At 34.0% G+C, this 27,034-nt stretch overlaps 1 protein-coding gene across 1 annotated transcript in view; it reads right to left on the bottom strand.

Moving 5' to 3' along the window:
• Positions 1-1,457: 1,457 nt before the first annotated feature.
• NDUFS4 (NADH:ubiquinone oxidoreductase subunit S4) overlaps positions 1,458-27,034 on the bottom strand; it is a 113,092-nt gene continuing 87,515 nt past the window's right edge. The window contains exons 4-5 of the mRNA XM_045566582.1: positions 20,388-20,461; positions 1,458-1,679 (exon numbers count right to left, since the gene is read on the bottom strand). Coding sequence (XP_045422538.1) covers positions 1,576-1,679; positions 20,388-20,461 — 178 coding nt within the window. The 3' untranslated portion in view covers positions 1,458-1,575. The remainder of the gene's footprint in view (positions 1,680-20,387; positions 20,462-27,034) is intronic.

Here is a 27,034-nt window from a genome sequence, read left to right as displayed (position 1 = left end):
GTAAGATATTCAGTGTGTTAAAAGTTAAATGTGAAAAATCTCCCCCTTTCTCACAACCAATCCAATGGTATCTATTAAAAAAAATCACCATTAAGAATTTCTTACATATCTTTTCTAAAATATTCTAGGTACATATATGTAAGTATCAGCCACCTCATCTCACCTCCACATGTAGTATCTACTATTCTTGTTTTTTTCACTTAGTAATACATTTTGAACATCATTCCAAAAAGCTAATACAGATATTTCTTGTTGTTTTTAACAACTGTACCATACTCTATCCCCCTTTTAGTAGACATTTAGATTGTTTCAACTTTATTAGCTATTAGAAACAATTCTATAATAAATATCTTTGTACACTTACCTTTATATATATATATCCATAGGTTATTTGCCTAGAAATGGATTTTTCAAATTAGATGTAATATGCAGTAACACGTTCAAAAAACATTGCAAATATGCTCTCCAAAATGAGAGTATACAAATTTATACTATGATGTGTTTTGCTGTTGAGCTAGGTCAATGTGCTATTAGTGGTTTTATGAAATGCAGTTGTGAGAAAACGTATTTAGTAAATCAAACAACATATTAACAATCCTAAGAAATCACCTGTCATTAATCAATTATATTTCTTTATAACTAAAAGTAATTAAGAGGAGTATGGGCTTTGAAGATAGACATTGGTTGAAGTCCGAGCTCTGGCACTTAAGACCTGTGTGATCTTGAGCAGATTATTTAATCCTTTTAAGCCTTGATTTATGTACTTTCTTTGCAAAATGGGGAAAACTATAGTGCCTACTAATAGTTATTATGAGGGTTAGTATACAAAGTGTTTATTGAATAGTCTAATAAGACAGCATGTGTTTGATAACTTGTACTGTAAGACCTAAATGATTAACAAACAACAAAAGCTTATATATACTTATATTTCCAAAAACCAACAGTGAACACTAAAAATCCCCATCAATGAACTTTATTTTCTCTGACTCTTTCAATTCCTAAGAATATAAAATCTTTACCTGAACCCCTTAAAATTGTAAAGTATTGATTTCCGGGCAGAGATTACTATGAAACACAATTCATTCAGGCTCAAAGAAGCTTTGTGAATTTAAAGTTCTAGTTAAAGAGGACTTCAATAATGAGATTTGGGTTTAGGTTTATAAGATTTCAATGTGATCATGTACTTTACCTATGGTAAAACATAAGAATTTCTAAGACAGTGTTTTCATAATGATGGCTGATAGTTTATAACCACTATTAATTTGGGAAATGGCTATAAAAAGTGAACATAAAACACCAATGTTGCAGACAATTTCAAGAATTCCTTTTAATAGATTCTAAGTATTAAGATTTCCTAGAGGTATGACCACCTCAAATCTCCTCTCTACATAGAAAATTTTAACATGTTCAATTTGAGACATCAAAAAGCATTTAAAATAGACACCACAAAATGTATCTGTAGTTTAAAGGTCAAATTTATTAGGAGATTAAGAAATGTATTATACATGGACTATAAATACTGCACAGCTGACTTTATTCACAGTCAAGAACAGAGATATAGTCGTCAGTGCCAACCTATTTTGTGGATACTCTTGTTCTTTTGTTCCAAGAAAAGTTTGCACCGTAAGACTTGGACTTGGGTTTTGGAATCTTCCTCTCTTCAATGTCATAGCTCCACCCTAGGGGAAGAACAAAAAACAAACCCACAGGAACATAATTAAAGAAGATACCTGAAGAAGACAACAAGCCAGAGGTTAAATTTTATAATTTAATGTTTATCATCAAGAGTATGTGTCAATGCATCTGAAATATACTTAGTAATTTGTTCCCTTATAATCCTGTGTGAGAAGAGAACCCAAAAGATTGCCTGAAGATGATTTACTATATGTCAAATACAGGCATAACCCATAATTCAACTTCTCTTTGCTCACCAATTTCTATATATTACATAAAAATTTCCATTCCTCTATGTGGTTTAACATGTGACTTTAGAAACTCTACAATGAGGAGCCCTGAACAATCTGACCCATATCACTGTTCTTCTAAAAGATGGTGGGGTTACAAACATTTGGAAGTCATCTGAAGGGATACAGAAAACCGTGTATATATAAATATTACATAGTTGGAGTGGATCATTAGAGATAATCTGATTTTAGCCCCCTGGATTTTGACAGGCTACTGATTAAACTCAGTTTGTCAACTTTGTTTCAAGGGCTATCTGCATTAGTTAGAATCACATAGAAGTACTTGATAATGATGCAAATTCTTAAGCCTGATCAAAGGCCCAACAGATCAGACTCTCTGGTGCGGGTAGGGGAAGCTGCACATTAACTGTCAATTCCAGGAGATTTTTACGCATAGAAAATTGAGGACTGGTCAAAACTTTCTTCTGAGTGTTTGTATCTTCTCTCCAAAGCCTTTTCAGTGTTTTATAATTTTTAAAACTGGGTTTATTTATGCCTACATCTTCTACTTTAAGTTCTCTGTTCTTCAGTTCCCCTAAGATATGGGAAACAAGCAAGTCAACACCCTTCTATTCCTTTTTAACCCCCATAACTTTCACTTTTCTTCATTAAGATCAATTTTCCCATCAGGTATGGTTTGGATATTTGTCCCCTCCAAATTTCATGTTGAAATTTGATCTCCAGTGTTGGAGGTGGGGCCAAGTGGGAGGTGTTTGGGACACGGCAGGCAATGGCTTCATGCCCTCCCTGCAGTAATGTGTGAGTTCTCCTCATTTTATTAGTTTATGCAATACCTGGTTGTTGAAAGAGAGTGGGTAGCCTCTCTCCTCTCCCTCTTACTCCCTCTCTCAGCATTTGACACGTCTGCTCCCCTTCTTGTACAGCCTGTAGAACCATGAGCCAGATAAACCTCTTTTCTTTATAAATTACCCAGTCTCATGTATTCCTTTATAGCAATGCAAAACTAAGACATCATCCCTATAACTAATTTATCATTTCTCTCTCTCAGGACTTTAACTCATCTTGAAACATCTGATTCATAGCTGCATCATGCAATTATGTATAAATGTCCATATTGAATATTATATAATCTAATTAAGTAAACTTCTTGATATTGGTCAGTATATTTGCTGCCACAAAATTTACATCTCAATAGTCTTAGAATTCAGTTTTTGCCACAAAAATGAAGCCTTTGAAATTCAAGTCATCAAAGTATACTGCTGTTCTTGTCCAAAAGGGAAAATCATAACATTTAACAGAGTACTTCAAATTAACTTAAACGACTTTATCCATAAGAGAAAACTACACTCCCACTGTTAGAACTTCATTCACTTTCAAAGAAAAGTCCAATAACTATAAGGAAATGAGAAGCAGGAAAGCAAATGAAACATCAGAATCCAAAGAGACAAAATGCTAATTCAATTTCTTTGCTCAACAAAACCATACTTTCACAGAGCAGAGAAAATGTTTTGAGTACTTTCTTACCCATTAAAAAAAGCTGTAAAGCTGTATCTTACTTTAAGAGAATCTGAACTTACAAAATAAGTACGTTAACAATGTACATTTCTATTTCAAAAAATTTCCTAAAGGGCATAAGAATAGTGTCTACTTCATATGGTTGTTATGAGGATTAAACAAATTAATTCATCCAAAATGCTTAGCAAGCAGCTTACTAGTAAGCACTCAATAAATGTTAAAGCTATTATTTCTTCAAATTTGATTCATAACCACCTAGCAACACATCATCTATAGTAAGTGAAATATGGATATAAATAAATTTCCATCATATTGGAGCTCATTCAATTTGAATTTGTGATGTTTTGGGTTATCTATAATTTAACTTAGTAACTACAGAAAGGGGTTTTTGGTAAACAAATTAATACTGTGATGTTAGCACAGTAACTTTAACATAAAAATCTCAAGCATTTTTCATATTCATCAGCAAATGATGCTGATAATTACAAAAATATTCAATAAAGGAGATATAACAATAATATTTACCAAGTATTTGCTATTCATTTAATAAATATTATTGATTGCCTACTTTATGTTGAGGACTGCTTGTAGACACTGGAGGTAAACCAGTGAATAAACCAGAAAAATTTCTCAAACTTCTTGACATTAGTAGGGGAAAAGAAATTAATAAGTAAATATGTAATATATTAGGTGCTAATACAGTAATATCTAAATTAAAAGTACATATCATATGCTAATGAGTACTAAGGAGAAAACATTTTAGATGGAGTAGATAGGGGAGCCCTCCCTCCCTGAGAAGGTAATGTTTGAGTAAAGACCTTAAGGAGTTCTGGGAGTAAGTCATGTAAATGTCTCGAAAAAGAGCTTCTAGGCAAAGAACAGCAATGGCAAAGGTCTTGAGGCAAGAGCATGCCTAGTGTTCTATGTTCTAGGCTGTGCTAAGTGCTTTAAACGTATTTTTATTGAGACTTTTTTGTGTTTATAGCTTGCCTGCCTTAAGAAGTAGGCATTATAGGCCGGGCGCGGTGGCTCACTCCTGTAATCCCAGCACTCTGGGAGGCCGAGGCAGGCGGATTGTTTGAGCTCAGGAGTTCGAGACCAGCCTGAGCAAGAGCAAGACCCCGTCTCTACTAAAAATAGAAAGAAAGTATATGGACAGTTAAAATATATATATAGAAAAAATTAGCCGGGCATGGTGGCGCATGCCTGTAGTCCCAGCTACTCGGGAGGCTGAGGCAGTAGGATCGCTTGAGCCCAGGAGTTTGAGGTTGCTGTGAGCTAGGCTGACGCCACGGCACTCACTCTAGCCTGGGCAACAGAGTGAGACTCTGTCTCAAAAAAAAAAAAGAAGTAGTCATTATATATACCTTAATTTTATATTAACTTATAAGGAAAAATAAAGCATAAAGAAAATAAGCAGCATGGAGTCACAGGGCTGAGTGGCAAAGCCAGGGCTTTAACCCAAGTTGACTTTAAAGCTACGCATCTAACTACCTCATAAATAGAACTGCATTTCTTTAAAAATATCCTGTAATTGCAATTTTTATCTATTTCACACATTTCCTTTCATTCTGTGTGATCTCGTAATTTTTTCCCTTTTATTTAAAAAAAAATATGTTGAAAAGACTTTTAAGAATCCTTGGAAAATAAGTCTGTCTCCCAAATGCTTCCCGCCAGTTGTAAGGAAGGAAATGGTGCCTAGTAGTTAGATTCTGTTTGGTTACAATGACCATTGGCAAGTTACCCAAGACCTCCATGACCTTCTGTTGCCAGATGATGGGTGAGACAACCTATGTTCCCAACACATACTCTTCAGCTCAATAAAGACACTATGAATGAAACTGTGGAAGAAATGAGAAAGCACTTGGAAATATGTAGGAACTAGTGCTATACACAAACACATACCTGATTCATACCTCCCTTATTCACTCAGTTTTTCAACAGGGAGAAAAAGAATTCCTTTTACTACCTCAGAACTCAGACATAGATCTATTATCCATTCTGGTTATGGAGTTTCAAAATGCTGTCAGGGTCACTGCAATGTGAGAAGGCTGAAGTTTTATACACAGAAAAGAAAACTGGTTTGGGTTTTCTCCTGGTAACTAAGGAGTGTGCTAGCTCTTGGGAATTGTGAGCCAGATTATAGTTGCTGTTGATGGTGATAACAACAATAAATAGAAGTATCATGACAGGGATTGGAATGTAGATGGGCAAAGCACCCTGTGAAAAACAAACAAAAATACACATGGAAGAAACTTGCATTTGCTAATAGGATCCATCTCTATGTAATTACTCTACCACAACCACTCATGACTGTTAGGATGTATAGGGGAAAAATTTTCTTTCCCTTCCTTTTTGTGGAAAACAACTTTGTTCCCAAAGTTGCACAAGCAACTGTGCTTCTAAAATTAAGTAAAAACAAGGGTATGAGGAAGTCTGATGATAATTTACTAAGAGACTGAAACTAAAGTCAGAATCTACATAAATTTCCCTTTGGATTTTCTATCCATCATCCAGAAAACTTTTCTACTATGTAGGGCTGTCACTATAATAAAAATTTGTTCTTTTTTGGAATACTTTTAAGAATCTGATCACATTTCCAAGCATCCTCCTCCAAAGTGTTTACCTTACGGTACCTGGAAGAACAAATTTACTGGTCCCACTATACTTGAATATAAAGGTTACTTGAGCAAGCAGTGAGCTTTAGCTAAAAAGACAAAATAACTTGAAGAATAACAACACTTGAAAGGACATTAAAAGTGTACTTAACAATTTAGATGAATTATACTCATTTTTCTACTTCTATTTGAAACTTGTTCCTAAAAAGAATGCAATGTATCTTACAAGAAACAGAATGTAGAACTTTAAGAATAGAATCTTACAAATGAAATGTTTAAATTTCCATAAGAATTTTTTTTTCAACCCTAAAAAAAATTTTTTTTTTTTTTTGGTAAAACAAAGAAGCCAAACTTGTCTTTTTGAATAGGATCATGGAAGTGAAAACATTTGCACTCTGAAGAATGCTTATATAAAATGAAGGTATAGTCTACAATGACAGTGGTCCCATATGTTGTCCTATTAGAACACTGAAAACCATCCCTTGCTCTTCCCAGCTGTGTAACAGAAGATGATCAAAGCAACTGAGTCCAAGGCAGCTGCCCTAGAGATGGGGTAAAGCTCCCAGGGCTGCCCTCACTTCCCAGAGGAGAGTAGCCATATGGCATGGATTAGCCACAAATCCAACTACCAGCACCTAAATGATAAGAAGCTGACTCCCTTTGCTATATCACACACTGGAATGCTTTCACAAAAATATTTTGAACTTTAAGCCCCAGTATCACAGAAGTACCTTTGGCAAATGCTCTAATAAACTTAAAATGTGATCTTTAACATCCTATGCCTAATTTCTTTTTTGGGGAATATACCAGTTTATTTTGTAGGTCTCCACAATGGTTAGGAGATTCTATTTCCTATGATATGAATATTTAGTGTAATCTTCTCAAATGCCAAAAAAAGGCTCTGAATAAAACCAGACCACAACAATGAACTTATGAATTCCATGTATGAGACAGAAAAAGAAGATGAATTCCATTTTTATTTACAGAACAATTTCATTTATGGTTCAGTAATGCAAAAATACAGAGAAACACTCACCAGTTCTTTAATTGCTTGTGAAATGTTTTACCTCTAGTAACCTTCATTAATGCCTTTCTCTTCTAATACCCTGATCTCAAACCCTGACATTAATTTGGAAGTGAATAGTTTAATGATTTTTTCCTACTCTTCATCTGTGCACAGAACAAGAACCACCACATCATTTGGCAAAAACATAACTGACAGTCACTTCTAACTGAGGCCTGGGATCAGAATAGCAAAGCTTTGGGAGGCCAAAGTGATTCCTCAGCAGGCTATGTACCCACATTATACCTGGCTGAAAGTAAAGGATAAATTTAAGATAAATTAAGGGCTGGGGGTGGGGGAATAGCTTTTCAGGAATTTCACTTTAAAAGTCCCTCTATTTTGAAAGTCCTGAGTACATATTTAATATGGGGGCAGGGTGTGGTGGAGGTAGGTGGGAAGGTCCAGAATAATTTAAAAGTATCCTAGACCTTCTTTTAGAAAATACTATGGAGGAGAAATAGTAGGGTTTTGGATATACTGGCAAAGCAATTCTCTCCATGAAAATTATATAAAATGATTAAACAAGTAAGGTGAAAACATGAGGCACCTGAAATATTCATTAGATTAGATATCCTACACCTGCTGCAGTTGCTCCACCTCTCAAGAGAAAAAAACCCCACTTGGTGACAGTCAATGACCCCCTTAAATTTTATCTTATCAAATAATATACTTGCTATATAGTATTTCCAAAGTAGTAATTGAAGCCACACTATTCAGAATTTGCCACCAAACAAACCAAGGTATTAATCAATTACTCCAGCCTTTGTGTTCCAAAAGTACATTTGAAGATCAGTCATTAGAAATTTAGAACACATTTTTCTGGAGAAAGAAACTACACAAATAGGCAAAAATCAATCCCAGAGATTTTGATGTAACTGCTCTGAGGTGTAGGCTACTCATAGGAAGTCCCAGAATCCTCTTTAACCCATAATGTTCTAGCAACCTCACTAAGCCACAATGTATAACACTACCGCTATGAGAAAAATTATAGTTATCCTGCCCCAGGAGCCTTAGCAGTCAAGTTGAACATTTTCCTAGCCACATGACAGCGCTAGGACCTGGGACTGGAAATTGGGAGGAAAGAACTATTTAAGGAAAAAAAAAAATTTGTAAGTTGTAGGTACAAGTAATTGTCATTATTTGCAGATTCTGTATTTGTGAATGTGCCTACTCACTAAAATTTATTTATAACCACAAAATCAATACTTATGGTGCTTCTGTAGTCATTTGTAACATGCAGAATGGCAAAAAAATTTGAGTCACTGAACACTCATGTTCCCAGCTGAGGTCAAACAAAGCAATGCTTTGCCTTCTTGTTTCAGTTCTCATACTGTAAACAAGCATACTTTTTGTGGTCTATTTAGTGCCACATTTTTTGCATTTTTGTGCTTCTTGGTGATTTCATTCTTTAAAATGGCCCCCAAGAGTAGCAAAGTGCTGTCCAATGTCCCTAAGCGCAAGAAGGCTGTAATGTGACAGTGTGTGTGTGTTACACAGGCTTTGTTCAGGCATGAGATATAGTGCTGTTGGGCCAAGTTCAGTGTTGATGAATCAACAGTATATGTTAAATAAAGTGTCTTTAAACAGAAATACACATAAAACAAAGTTATGTATTAGCTAACACAATGATGCCACCAGAGGCTCACAGTAAACCTAACCATGTATATCCCCTCCTGGGAGCAATAGTTCAGTATTTGCTAAGTTAGTGTTCAGGTGACTTTAAAGAACATAACTACCATGAATAAGGAGAATTGACTGTAACTGACAGATACATAAATTCTGTACTGTCTTGCAGTGTTTTAATTGACTCCCCCAACCCAGTCTCAGAAAAACCAGTTTTGTCTACATTTGCATCTCATCTCAACATTTCTTTACCCCATACAAATCTGTGCTGTTTTGACTTGTCCTTTGAACATCTGCCTGGCTCCCATATATTATATGAGTCAAATAAATTCTTCAATATGCGTTTATTGTATGTATGTGTTAGAGTCACTGTATCTTTTTCTGGAAATTTTCTTTTACCAACTGAGACATCCAACAGATTCACCAACCAAAAGCAGGCAAACTTCTTCACCAAAGAAATGGTGCACTTCATGCTTAAGCTCATATGCTGCTTTTCTTGGCTCCAAGTGGTGAATCCAAAGCAGCAAGAGAACTTTGCTGACTCTGTTTTTCTAATTTTAATTTTGCTCTCTACTAATTTTGGGAATTGGTTTTGGAAGCTGACCATTTGATGATCCCCATAAACAGATTAATGGTTTATAGAGGTCTATTCTTTGTAGGGTGAGAAAAGACAGAGGTCTAGTTTGTTAATCTTTTCTATTTTGAGCTCAAATCAATTGAGAATTTAACTGAGAACAACTCTTTCATATAGAACCAAAAATTCCATAATTTTGTTCTTATTATTAACCCATGGCTAAAGTTAGAATCGAAGTTATAAGCTCTCTATCTCACTGTATGTCTATCAACATATTTGTATTCAGAAAAGCTTTTCATTGTGTGTATATAGGTAATGTTTTTCTACCTCCAGATGGCATTAATGAATTATAAAGTCTCTTTAAGGAACTCTGTTCTGATTAGCTTATAGAGAAAAGTAAGGGATTATATAAACTGCATAATCCTAAAATTCTCAGAAAACCAAAAAATTGAACTTCTAATACTTTCAATGTGCTAAATTTAAAAAGTATTCTCAGGGGAACAAACTGAAACATTTTCAGAAGCTTATATAATATAGGTAAATCTTTGACAAAGAAGATTAATAATTTTGGTTTTTAATAAAAACCTGTGTTTTCTGATTTATCAGTGTTAAATATAATACAAGGATAGATTTTTATTCCATTATACTTTGATAAGTTCTTAAAGTTACATATGTTTACTGATCAAATAAGCTAGTATTACTTCTGTTTAAAGTTTACAGTCATGAAAAATACAAATTTGTGTTTAACCAAATTGATTCATTATTCTGACAATTTTATTTCAACAGTAATTAGGTTTTATAGTATGTTATCTTACCCAAAAGTAAGGAACGTCACAGAGGGACACAGAAGAATTGGAACAGGCCTGGCTAAGTTCCCTCCAGTTTATTAATTAGATCATAGCCCCTTTGTCCAATCATAATTCTGCACAACTATCCTTTTTCATCAAATTTAGCATAAAATACACAGGTTTTCCTGTTTCTTTGGGTCTTCATCTCTGAAGGCTCCGTGTCACATAAACTTATATTAAATAAAACTGTGTTGCTTTTCTATTTTTAACTGTCTTTTATTATAGGAGTCTTAGCCATGAACCTAGCAATGGGTAAGAAATCTTTTCTCTCCTATAATTACTAAGTAAAATTTTAAGTTTCTATATCCTTCTTATTTTTATATGCTACAGAGAAGTTATTATCTTTGAATTTGTTAGTGAACATGTTTGTCACTTGGAGAGGCTGGAGTATAAGGAATGCATATGGCTGTAGAAAGTTGTGTTATATGTACTTATGAGCTCTGCTAGTCTACTAAAATGCTGGTGTAACAGTTTTCAATTACCCATTTCCCAGTTTCTCTATGAAATCAAAGTAACTTTGGTTAAAAGATATAATATACATGAATGAAATTCTACTAGGAGCAATAGTGGTAGAAAGATATAACTCTGTACATAAGGTAATAAAATAACTTTGAATATAAGGTAACAAGATGTGTTTTTGTTTATTAAGGGAAAAAGAGTTGTGTCCTAAAGTAAAATGACTGTGCCAGAATGAGAAAGAATGGCAAAAGGCAAAACATGAATGGATATAGAAAGTTTTATTAATATAATATTTGCAGAAAGGAAATTTTATTTGCTTTGGATTATTGTATGTGCAAAAAATAAATCCGAAAAGCTATGAAATGTGCTAAAATCCTAGTAATGTTTGCTCAAGTTTGTTTACCATCTTTGCCTATAATATGAAGGATGATTCTTTTTTATGTCTAACCTGCCTTAAATGCAAAGGTTCTATGGCTAATCAGAATAATCTTAAAAGTGTTGTAAGTCCTTGATCACTTATGTAAGAACTAAGGTTCTTTATAGTCATATAACCTTCTATGTTCATTTTTGTAAGTTTTATGGTGACTTTGAAATGAGCAGCCAAAGATGATTTCTCAGGCAGTTGTGATCCAATACCTACCCTAAGTGCTCACATCTCCTGAGAGCTTTTGATTTTTGCCTTCCCAAAGTTGAATCCTAAATGTAAAATAAAACTTTCAGGACATCTTTGCACCTAGAATTATCTTTGAGATTCCCCAGAGGGCTTCTGGAAAATTACAAAGACATATTCTTTCACTTTGTAAAAAGAGAGGTGCTAGACATAATTAGGTTTGTTTGATATGCTATTATTAATGAGCTACTTGAAAAGAGTTGTCAAGTATGGGAAGAATTATCAAGTCAGAGGAGATGCTTAGCCATCCTGAGGTTAAATTTAATGGGTAAAATGTTATTAATATGAGTAATTCCAAAATCGTGTGCTATATAAGTTCCTAGAGATTTATCAATGCCCTCATTGTCCATGATATGTTCTATTTATCAGAGCCCTTGTACTGCTTTGCCTGATTATAGACTATAACAGTATGGTTTACCAGTCATCATTTCAGTTCTTTTTAAAAATATTAACTTGGTCACATCTTTACTTTTGTAGCTTAAATCTTGCATCTTCTAGGCCAGTAAATGTTAATTTGGAATCCATGTCACTTATCTGAGTTTTATTAACACACAGATATTTAGGACATATTCCAGACTTACTGAATCTTTTTACTTGATATTCTTACTATATGCTTGGCTTATTCATGGTATATTATATCTCAGGATTATTATGTCATCTCAAGATTTTTTCCTCTAAAGACTGTGTTCATCTATTTTTAGAAATTAGATGAATGTTCACTGTCAAAATAAGCTTAAATGATTATATTTACAGATATTTTGTCCACAACTTTTTGAATTGACTTTCAAGTTGTATTCTTGTTATAAACTCATATATTTCACTTTTAACAATTATCAGTAATGTCACCTATAGTCATTTATATCATCTACAAATAGTTTTATTTTTTTGTTTTTACTCTGATGCTTCCCTGCAAACTCTTGCAATCCACTACAGGGCAGAGTGCTTCATCTTCAACAAAGAAGGGCTATCTCAGAGTCCCGTGGAAAAGGACTATGCCAGGCACTTTGAGGTACAGGTTTTTGATGCTATCATTTAAACAATTTTAAGACCATACCAGTGGATGGAGTCAGTATTTCCGGAACTCCAGTAGAGAAACACATACATTTATATTCCAGTGGGATAAGAATCAATTACATATAGGAGTGAATGAACTGATGAGGAATGATTATAATTGTATGTTTGGAATATGGTTGATATCATTCTACTGTTCTATTTTTTGGACATATAAGGAAGCCTTTTCTCTTTCCTCTTAAGGTATCTATAACTCATTACAATTTAGTAGTGTCTCCTTTGCAAACTGAAATGAAATATTTGTGAATGGTATCTCATTTTCCCTGTGTGACACTTCCAGAATTTGGAAACTCTACTGAATATTCTTATTTTCATCACAATATAGCTATTTGCTTATGTCCATAATTCTGAGTACTAGGACATAATTGAAAACATTGGTTATACAATCTAGGCCTTACCTGGGATGACACATTTCAGAGTGATGCTCATTTAATCTGATATGAACAGACACTTTTAAGGCACTTAAGGTTGACTTTATGGAGCCAATGTTTACAATGTCTTTCTAGAAAAGTGGCCTGGCATCTGGCTTATAGGGTTCCCAGCCTTAGAGGGAAAAAGGACCCTTAGGATATTTTTGGAATTTTAAGGGAGGAATTTGCCCAAATTAGTAGGTACTGAAGGAAGAAATATGGTGGCAAGTTTTTGGCTTGGCATCCTAGATTCAAGAGACTTTTAAAAGTCCAATCTGAGATTCTGTATAAAAACTTTCAGCAATGCAAACAAGAAAGCTTATATGGCAAATTAACACTCTTGCTATACCTATGTAAATAATCAGGCCAATTTTAATTTTTGATCATAAATAATCTCTTTGAGATTATTTCCTTATCAAAAAAAGGACAGGAGTAGAAAAATATTATGTTTCAATGGAAAACTGTGCATTGTCTCTAGCACGCCCTTCCCCTTCCAGGTTATAAGATTTTAGCTCAGTTCCTTGTCTTTCACATGTTTGGCAACTTTTTAAATTGTACATAACTGATGTGTGTGTGTGTATACATATCCCGTCCTGTATCCTACTTGACTCCCCCCAAAACCCCCCACTTTTGTCCCCATTTGCACTTCATTCCTTTATTTCACATATATTTGTGCTGTTTTGACTTTCACTTTGAACTGGCTATAACATCTGCCTAAAGGGGTAGGGAACCTGCGGCTCTGGTTTGTAAAAACCTGTGGCTCCACATGTGGCCTTCCAGGTCCTTAAATGCAGCCTTTTGACTGAATCCAAATTTTACAGAACAAATCCTTTTATTAAAAGGAGTGCAGCAGAGAAAGATGGAGCTTTCCTTGCCTCTTTTGGTGCTTAAAAAGGAACAATCTTGAAATCAGAAGGCCACAGGTTCCCCACTCCATAACAGATACACAGATGGAGGTTAAGTTAGGTGGAAGTCTAGACCTTACTGATGGTGTCCACTTCTTGGATAAACTCTATGTGCTGAGCTGCATCTCCAATTATCTTTTTAAAAATTTTCCTGGATACAGGGCCAGACCTGTTAGCTTCCTTTCCTGCTTCTACTTATTATTACTTCAGAGGGGGGTCTTCCACCCCAACAGACCCCCTGTGGACAGAATGCAGTTTCACAGCTCTTCACTGCCTTTCTAATTCCTGGGAAAAAAACCTCCTTTATTTTGCGAATTTCAAAGAGTTTTTACAGCTAACAACAATGAGAAAAACAAGGCGGGGAGAGGGGGCGTGTAAAATGACATACCAGAGATAAGTCGCAAAGTTTCAAATCAGATCAAACGGGGAGCCACTTCTGTTTTTCCGCTAGCATGTAAATGATAGTAGATCCTACTCTTCCACTATCTAAATTTTCTACAGCTGACTTCCACCTCCTTTCTCCAAGATGCAGCTTCACCATCCTCCCCACCCTTCAAACCCATCACATAACACAAGGGAAGACAAAAGCCACTTGGGTGAGAAAGGTGGGTCTTTTCAGTACAAAAAGAACTGAAGAAAGGTTCATCTACATTTCAGAGGAAACCCCAGATATTCTTTTTTCCCCCTTACAAAGAAAGGTTATCTTTAAAGAGTTCCTCTGGAATAGATGCTGAGCTTAAAGGGAGAAGTTTAAGATGAGGCCCACGGGTTAAGGCCAAAAGACACATGGGTGTTTATATTTTCTTTGTTTTATGTGTGATATGTTGGGAGGGAGGAGTTGGAATCAGGGAGCAAAGGGAGTCATAGGGAGCATCCAAGTCTTTTCTTCCTTCACACTCCCTAATTTCAGAGAACCAGCCTTCCATAGGAAGTGAGGTATGGTGAGAAGAGAGAGCTATGAAAAAAAGATAGAAGCTGAGGGGATTATTGTAAAATTTATCAACAGCAGGAGGAAGAGAAATTCTTTTAGTCTCAGGGATGAGGGTGTTCTTATTTAAAAAGATAAGCCTGTACAAATTAAAATAGGTGATTAACGGGATTTGTCATTAATTATCCTTGATTCATATTCAGTAAGAGTTTCTGAAGAACAGAGTTGTATGTCTTAAGAAGTATAAAATTTGACATTTTCCAAGTTGGATAAGAGTATATCCTATTTCTCATATTCACTATAGAATATATATTGATAAAATATATAAAATATGCATATAATATATATCCTATTGCCAAATACTCTAGCTCAGTACTGTCCAATAGAAATATAATGTGAACTACATATATAATTTAGAAGTTTCTAGTAACCACATTATAGAAATAAAGAAACAAGTAAAATTAGTTTTAATCATACATTTTACTTAGCCCAATATAACCAGAATATTGTCATTTCAACATGTAATAAAAATTATTAATTACACTCAACACATCTCAATTCCAACTAAATGCATTTTAAGAGCTAAAGTCACATAGCTAGTGGCTATAATATTGGACAGTATAGATCTAGATTATTAATTTTTAAGATCTACCAGCATAATAATATCACACACACAAAACCCCAACATTGGACTTGGAATCTAGAAACTTGGGCCCTATCAGGAGCTGTGATTGCTCTAGGGCGTTTTGTCAGTACTGTTTTATAAGCTCACAGTACCCTTGTCAAAGGGAGAGTTCAGAACAAATAACATACAGTTTGGAAATAACTCTAACATTATAAAATGGTCATCTAAGTACACTGCAATACTCTTCAGGGTGCTAACCCCCTTAAACTCCAACACTTACTAGTTGTAGAGTATTTTACACACTAAAATGTAAGAAATTGCTAATTAGTCTTCGGATATCTAATTACAAGGCATTAACAGTTCTTCTAAAAAGACAGAATAAGTAGCTAAATTATAGTGATTTAAAGTTTAAAACAATCTAGAGAATAATTTAGAACATTATTAAATTTATTCAAATTTGCCAATATTTATGAAGCACATTAAAAGAATGAGACTTGGTGTTCTCCATAGTAAGTTCTTATAATTCAGTATGCAGGATAAAATATAATTTGAGAATGAAGACTATGTATTATGTAACTATTTATCCCCAGAACCTAGTCACACAACACCAGCATACAACAGGGTGCTCCACATATTTCTGACCGAAGGCAGTACAAAAAAGGTAAAATATAAAACCATACTATAAGAGCTGTGAAAAAGGAACAAATTATTGTGGAAGTTAAAAAAGGAGAGCTCATCCAGGTGAGGGAAGGAGGTGGGAGATGAAGGGGAATAAAAAAAGGGAAAGGAGATGGCATATAGAACAGATTTTGAAAACTAGGTTGGAGCTTCATAGGCAGGAATAAGAATGAGGAAAGTAACAGTATGAGTGAGGTCATAGATGGAGGAAAGTATATAGCAGGTTTGGGGTACAAGGGCATAAAGGAGAGTTGGGGCACATGATAAAGCTAGATTAATGCTCTGGTGATAAGTCAGTGCTTATACTGTGAAGAACTTTTATCAGTTGAGGAGTTTGTCTATTAAGCATAGACCCTTGAAGATGTTTGAATAAAGGGTATTTTTTTGATTTATAAAGATGTCAGAGTATTATGGTAGTATATATAATGGTTTAGGGCAGAGGTCAGTTAACACATTCTGTGAAGAGCCAAGTAGTAAAAATTTTTAGGCTTTGAGGGACTTATGGTCTCTATTATAACTACTTTTCTACCATTGTAGCTAAAAAGTAGTCATAGACAATACATAAATGAATAAACATGACTGTGTTCAAATAAAATTTGCTCCCCCACTTATAGTTATGTGACCTTGTTACTTAATAAATTTAGCTTTTGTGATACTTATTACCTGAGTCGCAAAATATAATTAGAAGACATTAAATATGTTTTACAGAAAGCAATGGAATCTGAAAATATTATTCCTCATTATATTGATTCTCTAAAATGCAATCTTTGATGTCAAGGGAAAAATGATGGTTATAACTTCTCCTTTCTTTTTATTTAATATTTAAAAGTAAGAGAAATGAGAAAACTAAGAAGGAGATGAAAGGCAAGTTGTTAATTTTCAGAATAGTCCTTGAGTATACAAGTTATCTTTTTTTGTTTGTATGTGGCAGTTTTACTCTAATCTCCTACTTCTAGATATTATTGAAAGATAAGCATTTAATGCTCACAAATGCATAAACTATGCCAGATTTTACTATCAACACGGAATCACCTCTTATCAACAAAAACGATTTTTCCCTACAGAACAGCAGTCCCCAACCTTTTTGACACTAAGGACAGGTTTCCTGGAAGACAGTTTTTCCAAGGACATGGGGGGTAGGGCAGAAGTTGCTGCCTAGGCTCCACCTCAGGGCGTCAGGCGTTGGATTCTCATTGGGAGCGCACAACCTAGATCCCTTGCATGCACAGTTTGCAATTGGGTTCGTGCTCCTATGAGGGTCTGACGCTGATCTGATGGGTGTGGGGGCTCTGGAGTTTATGCAAGCAATGGGTAGTGGCTGTGCCTGCAGGTGGGGCCCGCAGATGGGTGCTGGAGGTTGGGGACCACAGCTCTAGAGCATATAATGAGTAGGGCAGTGGGCTAGCAAAGAAAGACATGTATAAACTCGTCCAGGGGCTTTAACATCCTTACATCTACAGTTTTTGAATATCACTCAATCCAACTTCTCATTCAAAAGATGAAGAAACATGTTTATCAAAGGCTAAGTATAGTGAAGCATGGCTTGTTCAAGCTCTCCTGTGAGGTAGACAACTATAGAACTAGAATCCTAACTACCAGCCTCTTAATCCAGTAGTCTTACATAGTAGTGCCTCTGAACCATTTTTTTTAATGCATTAACTTACCAGAACATTGGTTTATCCAACCTTCAACACCACCAACTCACAACAAAATGATGTTAGCTGTGAAGGGAAGGGGAATCCACTTGTATGTTCCTCACCACTATTTACCTAACCCAAGAGGGACAAATCAGAGCAGAGGAGACACTGTAGAATTTGGAAAAGATCCCCCACCCCAGTATTCTGTAAACACTGCAATGGAAGTGTTTATTTAGATATCACTTCCACTATAGCTGAAGAAACAGGACTTACCTATTTAATGATACATAATGCTAAATGTTAAATAAATGAGGCAGATCATAAGTAGTACAGTGAATTCAAAGGTGGAATAATGATTGAGGAATTTCCTAAGAGATGAGAGTGGCTTTATATTATTGAGTAGGGAAATATATTTCAGAAAGTCATTACTTTCACCAGATATTGAGTGTCCATTATATGTAAAGTTTTGTGCTAGGTGCTGGGGAAAAAGCTGTGACCAAGATAGACATATCCTGTAGGTTCAAATTCCTGATTTATTGTTAGCCTACAGTTTTGTAAGTCACTATGCACTAGGCTTTTTCAGGTTATATTTTCTATTGACACTGATAATGTTCTTCAATTTTCTTTCCTGGGGAGGTAGAAGTAAGATTGGAAAGGTATCTGATTTCAATAGCAGCAGTGGCTACTTCACACCTACAATTCACATGGCAACTGTAGTCATGCAGTCCTTGTGACCGCTTAGAGACTAACCAGGGATTAAACAGTTTAATTAGATTTCCTGTTATTAAACTCATGTTACAGACCTCAAATGAATAATTTTCAAGGTGTCAGACATGAAATACGGTAGGCTGAAAAGATGAAAAACATTAATAGAACTCTTTTCGATAACTATGTTACAGTTTAATTAGAAAGAGAGCAATGTTATTTTTCGATAACTATGTTACAGTTTAATGAGAAAGAGAGCAATGTTATTTTAAGTCAAAATAATATTTTAAAAGGCGACTTTGAGAACAATTATGTAATTAAGAAATTAGGAACTGGCCAAGAAAGTGTTAATAAGGAATTATACTTAAAAACTTTCTCAGAAAGGTTTCCTAAAAGTCTATTACTAATAACATAATAAGATATTATTATATACTTACTATGTGTTAGATCCTATTCTAAGCACTTTGCTTTTATTAACTCATTTAATCTTCACAGCAATTCCCATTGCACATATGAGGAAATAGAAGTACAAAGCCATATAGATAGTAAGTGACCCAACAAGGATTCAAACCCAGGTAGTTTGGTTTCAGACTTTTAACCATAAATTATACAATACTAAGCTGGAAAGAAAAGCAAATATGTCAGATAATAATAACCTTTATAGTGCTTTCACATTTATATGTCAAATATGTTATATAACACTACCATAATCTTTTACATTTATATACTGCCTTATAGTTAACAATGCACTAAAACAGACATTATCTCATTTGAATTGAAGCTAAATTAGATCCAAATTCAATTTGACCAAGTAGAACGAGAGAGTGCATTAAGTACAAATGTACAGTAGTGAATTTAAATCTAAGGGAGACAGAGAAAGCCAGGCGTGGTGGCTCATGCCTGTAATCCTAGCACTCTGGGAGGCTGAGGCAGGCGGATCGGATCGTTTGAGCTCAGGAGTTTGAGACCAGCCTGAGCAAGAGTGAGACCCCATCTATGCTAAAAAAAAAAAAAAAAAATATATATATATATATGTAAAGAAATTAGCTAGACAACTAAAAATATATGAGAAAAAATTAGCTGGGCGTGGTGGCGCATACCTGTAGTCCCAGCTACTCGGGAGGCTGAGGCAGGAGGATTGCTTGAGCCCAGGAGTTTGAGGTTGCTGTGAACTAGGCTGACACCACAGCACTCTAGCCCAGGCAACAGAGTGAGACTCTGTCTCAAAAAAGAAGATAAAAAATCTAAGGGAGACAAACAGCACAAATGCCAGCTGGCAAGAGGTGAGGTTCAGAACTCATAGTTACCAATTATCTATTATGTATCAGGTATCACCCACTTCATAAGGTAAGTATCCTTATTTCAACTATGGAGGAAACCTTAAGTCCATTATGAAATTAATCCAAAATCATATAGCTTCAAAATGGCATAATAAGGATTAGAATCCTGATTGGTCTGACTACAAAGCTTGCTTTCACTACACTGTGTTGGCTTAACAGCAAACGCTGAGCGAAAAAAACACATTTTGCATTTTTCTTGATAGCAAGATCAACATAAACCAGTGGTGTTAGTTGTTTGTACAGTTGAGATTGTGCTTGGTATTAGGCCTGCCATATCTAGAACAGTGGCAAATATACATATTTGCCTTAAAGGAAATTTTAGAAGGAATATGATAATGATAGCTATTTTCAAGTAACTGAATAATTATTAGATTGAATAATAGGCATTAGATTTTGGCTCAATGTAAGAAAGAACTTAGTAAGAAATAGAAGTGTCTAAATTGGAATAGGCTGCCTTATATTTAATATGTTCAACTGAAGTTTAAATAACCAAATTTTAGCAATTTTGCAGAGAAATTCATAAACAAGGTAGGTGTTAGCCAAGTAGTTTTATTCTATGCCCCTACTTCAAATTAGAGCACAGTTTGTCTTTTTACATGTTACATGGGCATTCCCTTTTCCAGTTTTTTTTTGGATGGAGTGTTCTGATGTAGTAAAAAGTCTAAAAACCACTTGATTATATACATTAAAGACTTATTTCAACTCAAATTCTATACTCTAAATGGTTTTCAGGTTAAAAACATAAAATCCTATCTTGACTTTATTTGTAAAAATAAAAACAGACCAAACATACCATTTTTTTCTGCAAAGGAAACTGCATCTTCTTTAGTACTGAAGGTTAGAACCATGTTGGACAAGGGATCAGCCCTGTAAGAAACAATTTTTTCCCAGGATTTAAATTAAGCTTTGGCTAGAAAAAGACAAAAATCAATATTTAAATTAAAATAAAATGTTTAGAAAACAAATAAGTTCACTATTAGTGGAATGTTTTATTTGTAATAATCTCTTGAAAACCATTAATAATTTGAATATCTTTCTGTGTTAAATTTGAGAGATTTAATACATCATATAATAAAATTTATAATTGCAAAGACATTCAGCTAATCTTTAAGAAAACCATTTTACTCAAACTGACCTTAAAATTCAATATCAAGAAGATTACTGATGAGTACAATTGTCAGTACTATTTTTACCCCCCCAAAAAGATGGCAACAACACCCACTCTTCTTAATGAACCTTTCATCATTAACAATATTCTTTTAAAGCATAAAAAAATAAAGCTACAAGATCTGACACCCAATTGAGTTCTTCATTTTAGGATAGTGTTAATATTTAGAATCTACATAGGCTGTTTACAAAATACCATTTCAAGAATGTCACTTTTATTTTTATGTTTATAAAAAGGTAGAACACTGTTGCACATGTTTTATTGTACACCTCTCAGAGGTAAATATAGCATTCTGTGAATCATCACTTAGAAATGTATTATAGAAGTAGAAAATACAGAAACGAAAATTATGTAAGTAATGTGGATAGTAGAAAGATATGAGATATACACAGAAGAGAATATGTAGCAAGGAGCTCTCATTGATGTGAAGACCCACAAATTGCTGCTGCTGCTGAAGTTCTGGTCATAAACCATAGTTGCTATTCTAGGATTCCTAAGAGACCCCTATAATCATACGTATCATACCTGCTTCCCTGCAAGCAAGAGAGCTTCACATGGCTGGCTATATTAGAACTAATAACAAATGATTATTTTCCATTGGTTCCTCCTTTTCAAAACACACATGATTTCTCAACCGATAGTTAAATAAGCTATACTGAGAACAGAAGTGTCAACATAAATATTATCCAGTAATTTGAGTGTTGACAGGCACATTGGCTTAGTTAAGAATAAAAAACAATACAGAAAAAATTGTAGGAAACACTCAGGAGCCAGGAGACCAGAGCTCTATTTCCTGCAAAAGTGGTAAAGTCTTTATCATTATCCTCACTTTATCTATGAAGAAATACATAAGTTAAATAGCAACAACGGGCATCACAAAGCCACCATTCTTCCAGCCACTTGGTTTCTACCCTTCTCATTCTTCTTCATCTCCTATATTTTGTAGTTCTTTTCTCGGTGTGTTACAAATACCAGTTTATAACCTTTTTAATTCTCTGAACTACCATAACATCTTCCTAACTAATCTTTCTGCCTCCTTTCTTGACCAATCCACCTTTCGCCATGTTGCCAGATTAATCTTTCTAATGTTCATCTCCCAAACATACTGCCCAGCTCAAAAACTTCAAACAGTTTCCACTGTCTACCACATTAACTTCAGTCTCCTGACCTGGCATTTAAGCACTTCTATAATAAACTATAGACAAAACTACTTTCTATCCTTCTTCATAATTACTCCCCTGAGAAGTAACTAGCTAGTCAAATCAGATTGCCAGCTGTTTCTATTATCAGTTCAATTTGTTGTTCCTTCCACTTGGAAGACTCGCCCAACTATCTCTGTGTATAGAAGTCCATCCCAACCATCCCTCATGGTTCACCTTGAGTACCAACCTTTTTCATGAAGTCTTTCATACCCTACGCTCCTCCAAAAGTATATAATTTTCTTTCAATCTCCACTAATATAATTTGTGCTTTTATTTTTAGATTTTATTTGTTCAATTACTGCAGTTCCAATTTAGATAACGGCAGAGTAGCATATCAGATTACCTAACTATAAACTCTAGACAAAACAGAAGAAATTTTTTTGAAGAGACCAGAGAATGACCAAAAGCAGGAAAGAAACTGGAGACAATTCAATCTTTAAAAAAGAGGAACCACATTGGATCCCACCCAAGTTTATAGCATTTCTTTTAAAGGTATTCTCCAGTCCAGAAAGCTAGGATCTAGGAGAACTCAAAGAGAAAGCTATAGTCTTATTAGTACAAGGAGTCTGGAGATGGAGTTTAGGATTGCCAAGCAACTGGAAAAGTTAGAGGGAAAATAGTGAAAAGCAGGAATCCACAGAGGAGGCAGCTTTTGAACTGCACATGAATGAGCAGGCTCTAAACCAATAGTTGGAAAGGCTGAAAGAACTGAGTAGAGACTTCAGCAGTTGTCTGCTACAGAGGAGACTAAGTCTCAAGTGAGAACTTGGTAAACAAAAGGCCATGACTTTTTATTTCTTAACACTATATTCTAGGACTAAGACTAAGTGTAAAATTGAAACAGAACCATGCTAACAATGCATAAAAATCCTCCACAGGTTCAAGGTGATCTATCAGTAATTTAACTGTCTGCTAGAACAAAATTCATCACATTGCTATTGTCATTAACTTGAGAAGCATAAGGGATCACAGAATTAATATCAGAGATTACTGATATTTCTTAGATTGTTTTGATTATTAACTGACTAAAGTTCAGGGGCTAATTAGCATATTAGAAAGTAACACATTCACTACACAATATGTACAATATTCTTCATTTTAGTATTATATTATACATAATAGCCCTAACTGAAAACTACACAAATGCCCATCAGTAAATAATGTGGAATGGATGAATCTCACAAACATAAATTTAAGCAAACAAGCCAGTCACAGGACAGCACATAAAGAATGATCTCTTTAAGTAAAAAAATAGGTAAAACTAATCTATGTTGTTAGAAGTCAGGATAGTGTTTACCTTTGGAAAGGAACAAAGGATGAGATGGGTAAGGTACTGGAAATGCTCTGTTTCTCAATCTGGGTGCTAGTCGTGTGGGTATGTTCAAGTTGTAAAAATTCACAAAACTGTATACTTTTCTGAATGTATGTAAAATTTCAATAAAAAGTTTTTCTTAAAAAGCAATATTAACTCTGGCAAAATAATGTGTTTGTTCAGAGTTTTAAGGTTGATTTTTTTTCTTCCAATGATACCATTTTAAAGTACTTTACTAGACATTAATAAACACCACTAAGCCAATAAAATGAACACAGAAAATTATTCCAACATTAATTATAATATCTAACATTGATTACCATATTGCCTTTTGTTCTATATAACATGAAACAGATTTTTATGATTTTCTGCTTATGAACAGAGCCTACTTATCAACTGACTCTTGACTTTACCTAATAGAACTATGACTGCAAGAAAGATATTTATGAAACATTCTGGCACTGAGAATTTTTATTATTAATAGATGCCTTCTGAAAGAAAGAAAATGGAAAGTGAATGAGTTTCTATTTGGGAGGCTTAGCTTATTTTGTTCAGTTTCAGTAGCACTAGCTGTTATATTAATAAATGCCCCTAAATGTTACTTTGATTAGCACCATTTAGAAATGTCAGAAGGTCATCTTTTTCCAAATAGAATTGAATAAGAGACATATAATGAAGACTATAGAAAAGAAAAGTATGTCTAAATAACATTTATTAAAATATTGATTTGTTATTTTAAAATATTTCTGAGGTAAAAAAAAATGTCAAAGATTTGGGCAATGACAAAAAACTATGTTCTGCTTTAGGACAGTGTGTGCCTGCATGCACCACCCACCATAGACCAATTCCATTGGTTGATTAAATGCAAAAATGTTAAATACATATTAACAAATCATATTAAGCAATATACTTAAAAATAGTAAATCAATGTCCAATTAAAAAATATCTAATTGGATTAGAAATATATAATTGAAATTCACTACAACTCAACAAATTAAAGGAGAAAATGCCCTTCAATAGATGCTGAAAAAGTATTTAATAAAATTCAGTACCCATTCCTGACTTTTAAAAAAAATTATTGCTAACTCAAGATTAGGAAAGAACTGTCCATTTTATTACATCAGAAACATTTCTGCTACAGAAGGAAAGAAGAAATAAGGATTCTGGATATCACCACTAAAATTCAACATTATTTGCAAATTCTAGCCAATGCAACAAAGCAAGAAAAAGAAGTTATCCATAAACATAAGAGAAAACAAACTGCCATTATTTTTAGATATGACTAACTAATCAAAGTGAATCCCCTGAAAAGCTATGAGAACTAGAGACTGTACATAAGGTGGCTATACGCAAAATCAACTTTAAAAAAAAACCTCATCCAAAATAGCAATAAAAAGTAAAGTATCTAGGAGTAATTTTAACTTGTATTAAGAAAATCATCAAATCTTACCAAAAGACATATAAAGTTACATATAAACAAAAATGCACTGAAAAAAGTCTGGAAGGGTATATAGCAAATTGTTATCAGGGTTTACTTCTATGGAGGGAGTGGGTACATGGGCAGTAAAAGGGAAGGGAGAGGTGTAACTTGTAACTTTCATGGCTTATTCTACATATATCTATATTGTTTACATCTACAACACAAACATACTCATTTACTTGTTCAATAAAGTCAGTAATGAGAAGAAAGGTAGACAGAATCTGTGTTTCAAAATTTTTAAAAAACTGAACCACCATCTGATTAAAGCAAATAAAAAATTGCCTTTGCAATGTGGAGAGAGCACTGTAAGGGGAAAAGAATGGCACAGACAATACTTTCATTTGTTACTTACTTAGGACTACCTGCAAGCCTCAGTATGATGTCCACTTTGATGACTTACTAAGGCTTGAGGATCAAGTATACTAAGAGTTAGGTGATGAGAGAATTTGCAACATCTAAATTAGTATACATCTCTGTTTAAATTAGTTGACCTTCTATGTCCATGATGACATGGAACAAATCCTTATTTCCAGAAGCTGAATGACAGATTCATAACTCTCTAATGAAAAATTAAACATGGAAGTCATATTTTTAGAATATGATGAAATTAACACAAAAAAGTATTGAGTCCAATGGCCATGGAGTTTCAATGGCCAATGTACATTAATATAACTAAGAAAAAAATAAATGTTTTGTTTTTAGGTTTTATCAAAATTTAAGTACTGCTTACAGAAATAATGACAAGAATTTACTAACCTAACAGATAAAAGACTGTCAAGAAATATATGAAATTAATAACCAATAGTCATCTTTGGCAACTAGCTATAATATTAAAACAAGGATGAGTCATCTTCTCCTTCCCGCAGCTGGATCACAGAGATTTAAACAGTAAAAACCTTGGGTCAAACCCAAGGGATGACTTTGCATCTTAACATATTTTTCATGTTTATACAAAGATAAACCTTCTACCTTTGAGTTTTAACATTTAAAGATTCAGGTAATTGAAAGAGCATAAGAAAAGCTCCACTTTGGATGAGAAAAGAAATGTAAATATAGTATTTAAAAATACAAATTAAATGTGCTTGATCTTTGTTTTTACATTTTTTATCTTAAAATCCTACATGTGAACAAAAGTGGCCTTTCAAAATAAAAAAAAAAATACTGTAGGCAAACAGGTAACAATTAAATTTACTCAGTACATTTTAAAAAATAAAACCACATTTATAGTCATGAAGCCCACAATGACAACCCCCCCCCCTTAACTCCCACTAAAAAACTTACAGGAAAATATTTAAGATTTCAAATTTCTGTCACAAAATTATCAGTAACTTTATAAAATTATCTTCTCCATAAGCACTGCCTCTGTTGCTCAATGAAATAAGTATCCCTTTCTATCTGTGTATTTAATTGCAAGTCTGTGAAAAAGGTGTACAAAGATTATCTCTGTTATATTTGTCATATTTCTTATGTTACACACTTCTAACCCTCTGTAATACACTTAGATTATCATGGTTAGGTGTCTTAAATCCTCCAAGCCATCCATCTATATGGTAATTCTAGCCAAAGGTAATCTATCAGAAGAAATGAATATAGTTAAGCCCCATATCCCCTATATTGGGGAAAGTTTGTAGCTTTGGAAAAAATGTATTTTAGGTATAGGATGGACAGTCATTTCTCTTTTAGCATGTCTCAAAATCATGACCAACAGTAAAATTCACATTAAAATATTAACATTCTCTTTTTCTCATTAAATATTTCTCCCAATTTAAAAAAAAATACAAATCCGCATATATCTAGCCAGGTTTTAAATATTTTTCCTACACTATCCATAATAATATTAGATACAGAATCATAAAATGAAATATAAGCAGACTGAGAACCAAACTATGGCCAAACCATTAATTTATCTTTTACACAGGTTTCTTTCTTAGTTAAATGTTAAACTTTTCTTAGATGATCATGAGAAACCTTCAGGTTACAATTCCAACAAGTTTATAGAAGGTTTAAAATATTTCACAAAAACAGAAAAAATAAAATATAATCCTGATTCTAGTATCAGCAAACATGGCAAATAGAGTCCCTGTCCTAATCAGATAAAATAATCAAATTTTTAAAGTCACGATATTTTTATTGTATTTTTTTTATGCTAGTGGATGTTTCTTAATATCAGAACAAAGAGAAATTTTTTTTTTAAAGATCCAAAACCGTGCCTCAGACAAACCAACTGCAGAGAGTCTACCATTTCAAAAGTACTTTTTACTTTAGAAAAACTAGATTT

Source organism: Lemur catta, chromosome 12 (assembly GCF_020740605.2).
Source record: "Lemur catta isolate mLemCat1 chromosome 12, mLemCat1.pri, whole genome shotgun sequence".
Lineage (NCBI taxonomy): Eukaryota > Metazoa > Chordata > Mammalia > Primates > Lemuridae > Lemur > Lemur catta.
This window is presented reverse-complemented; position numbering and strand designations above follow the sequence as displayed.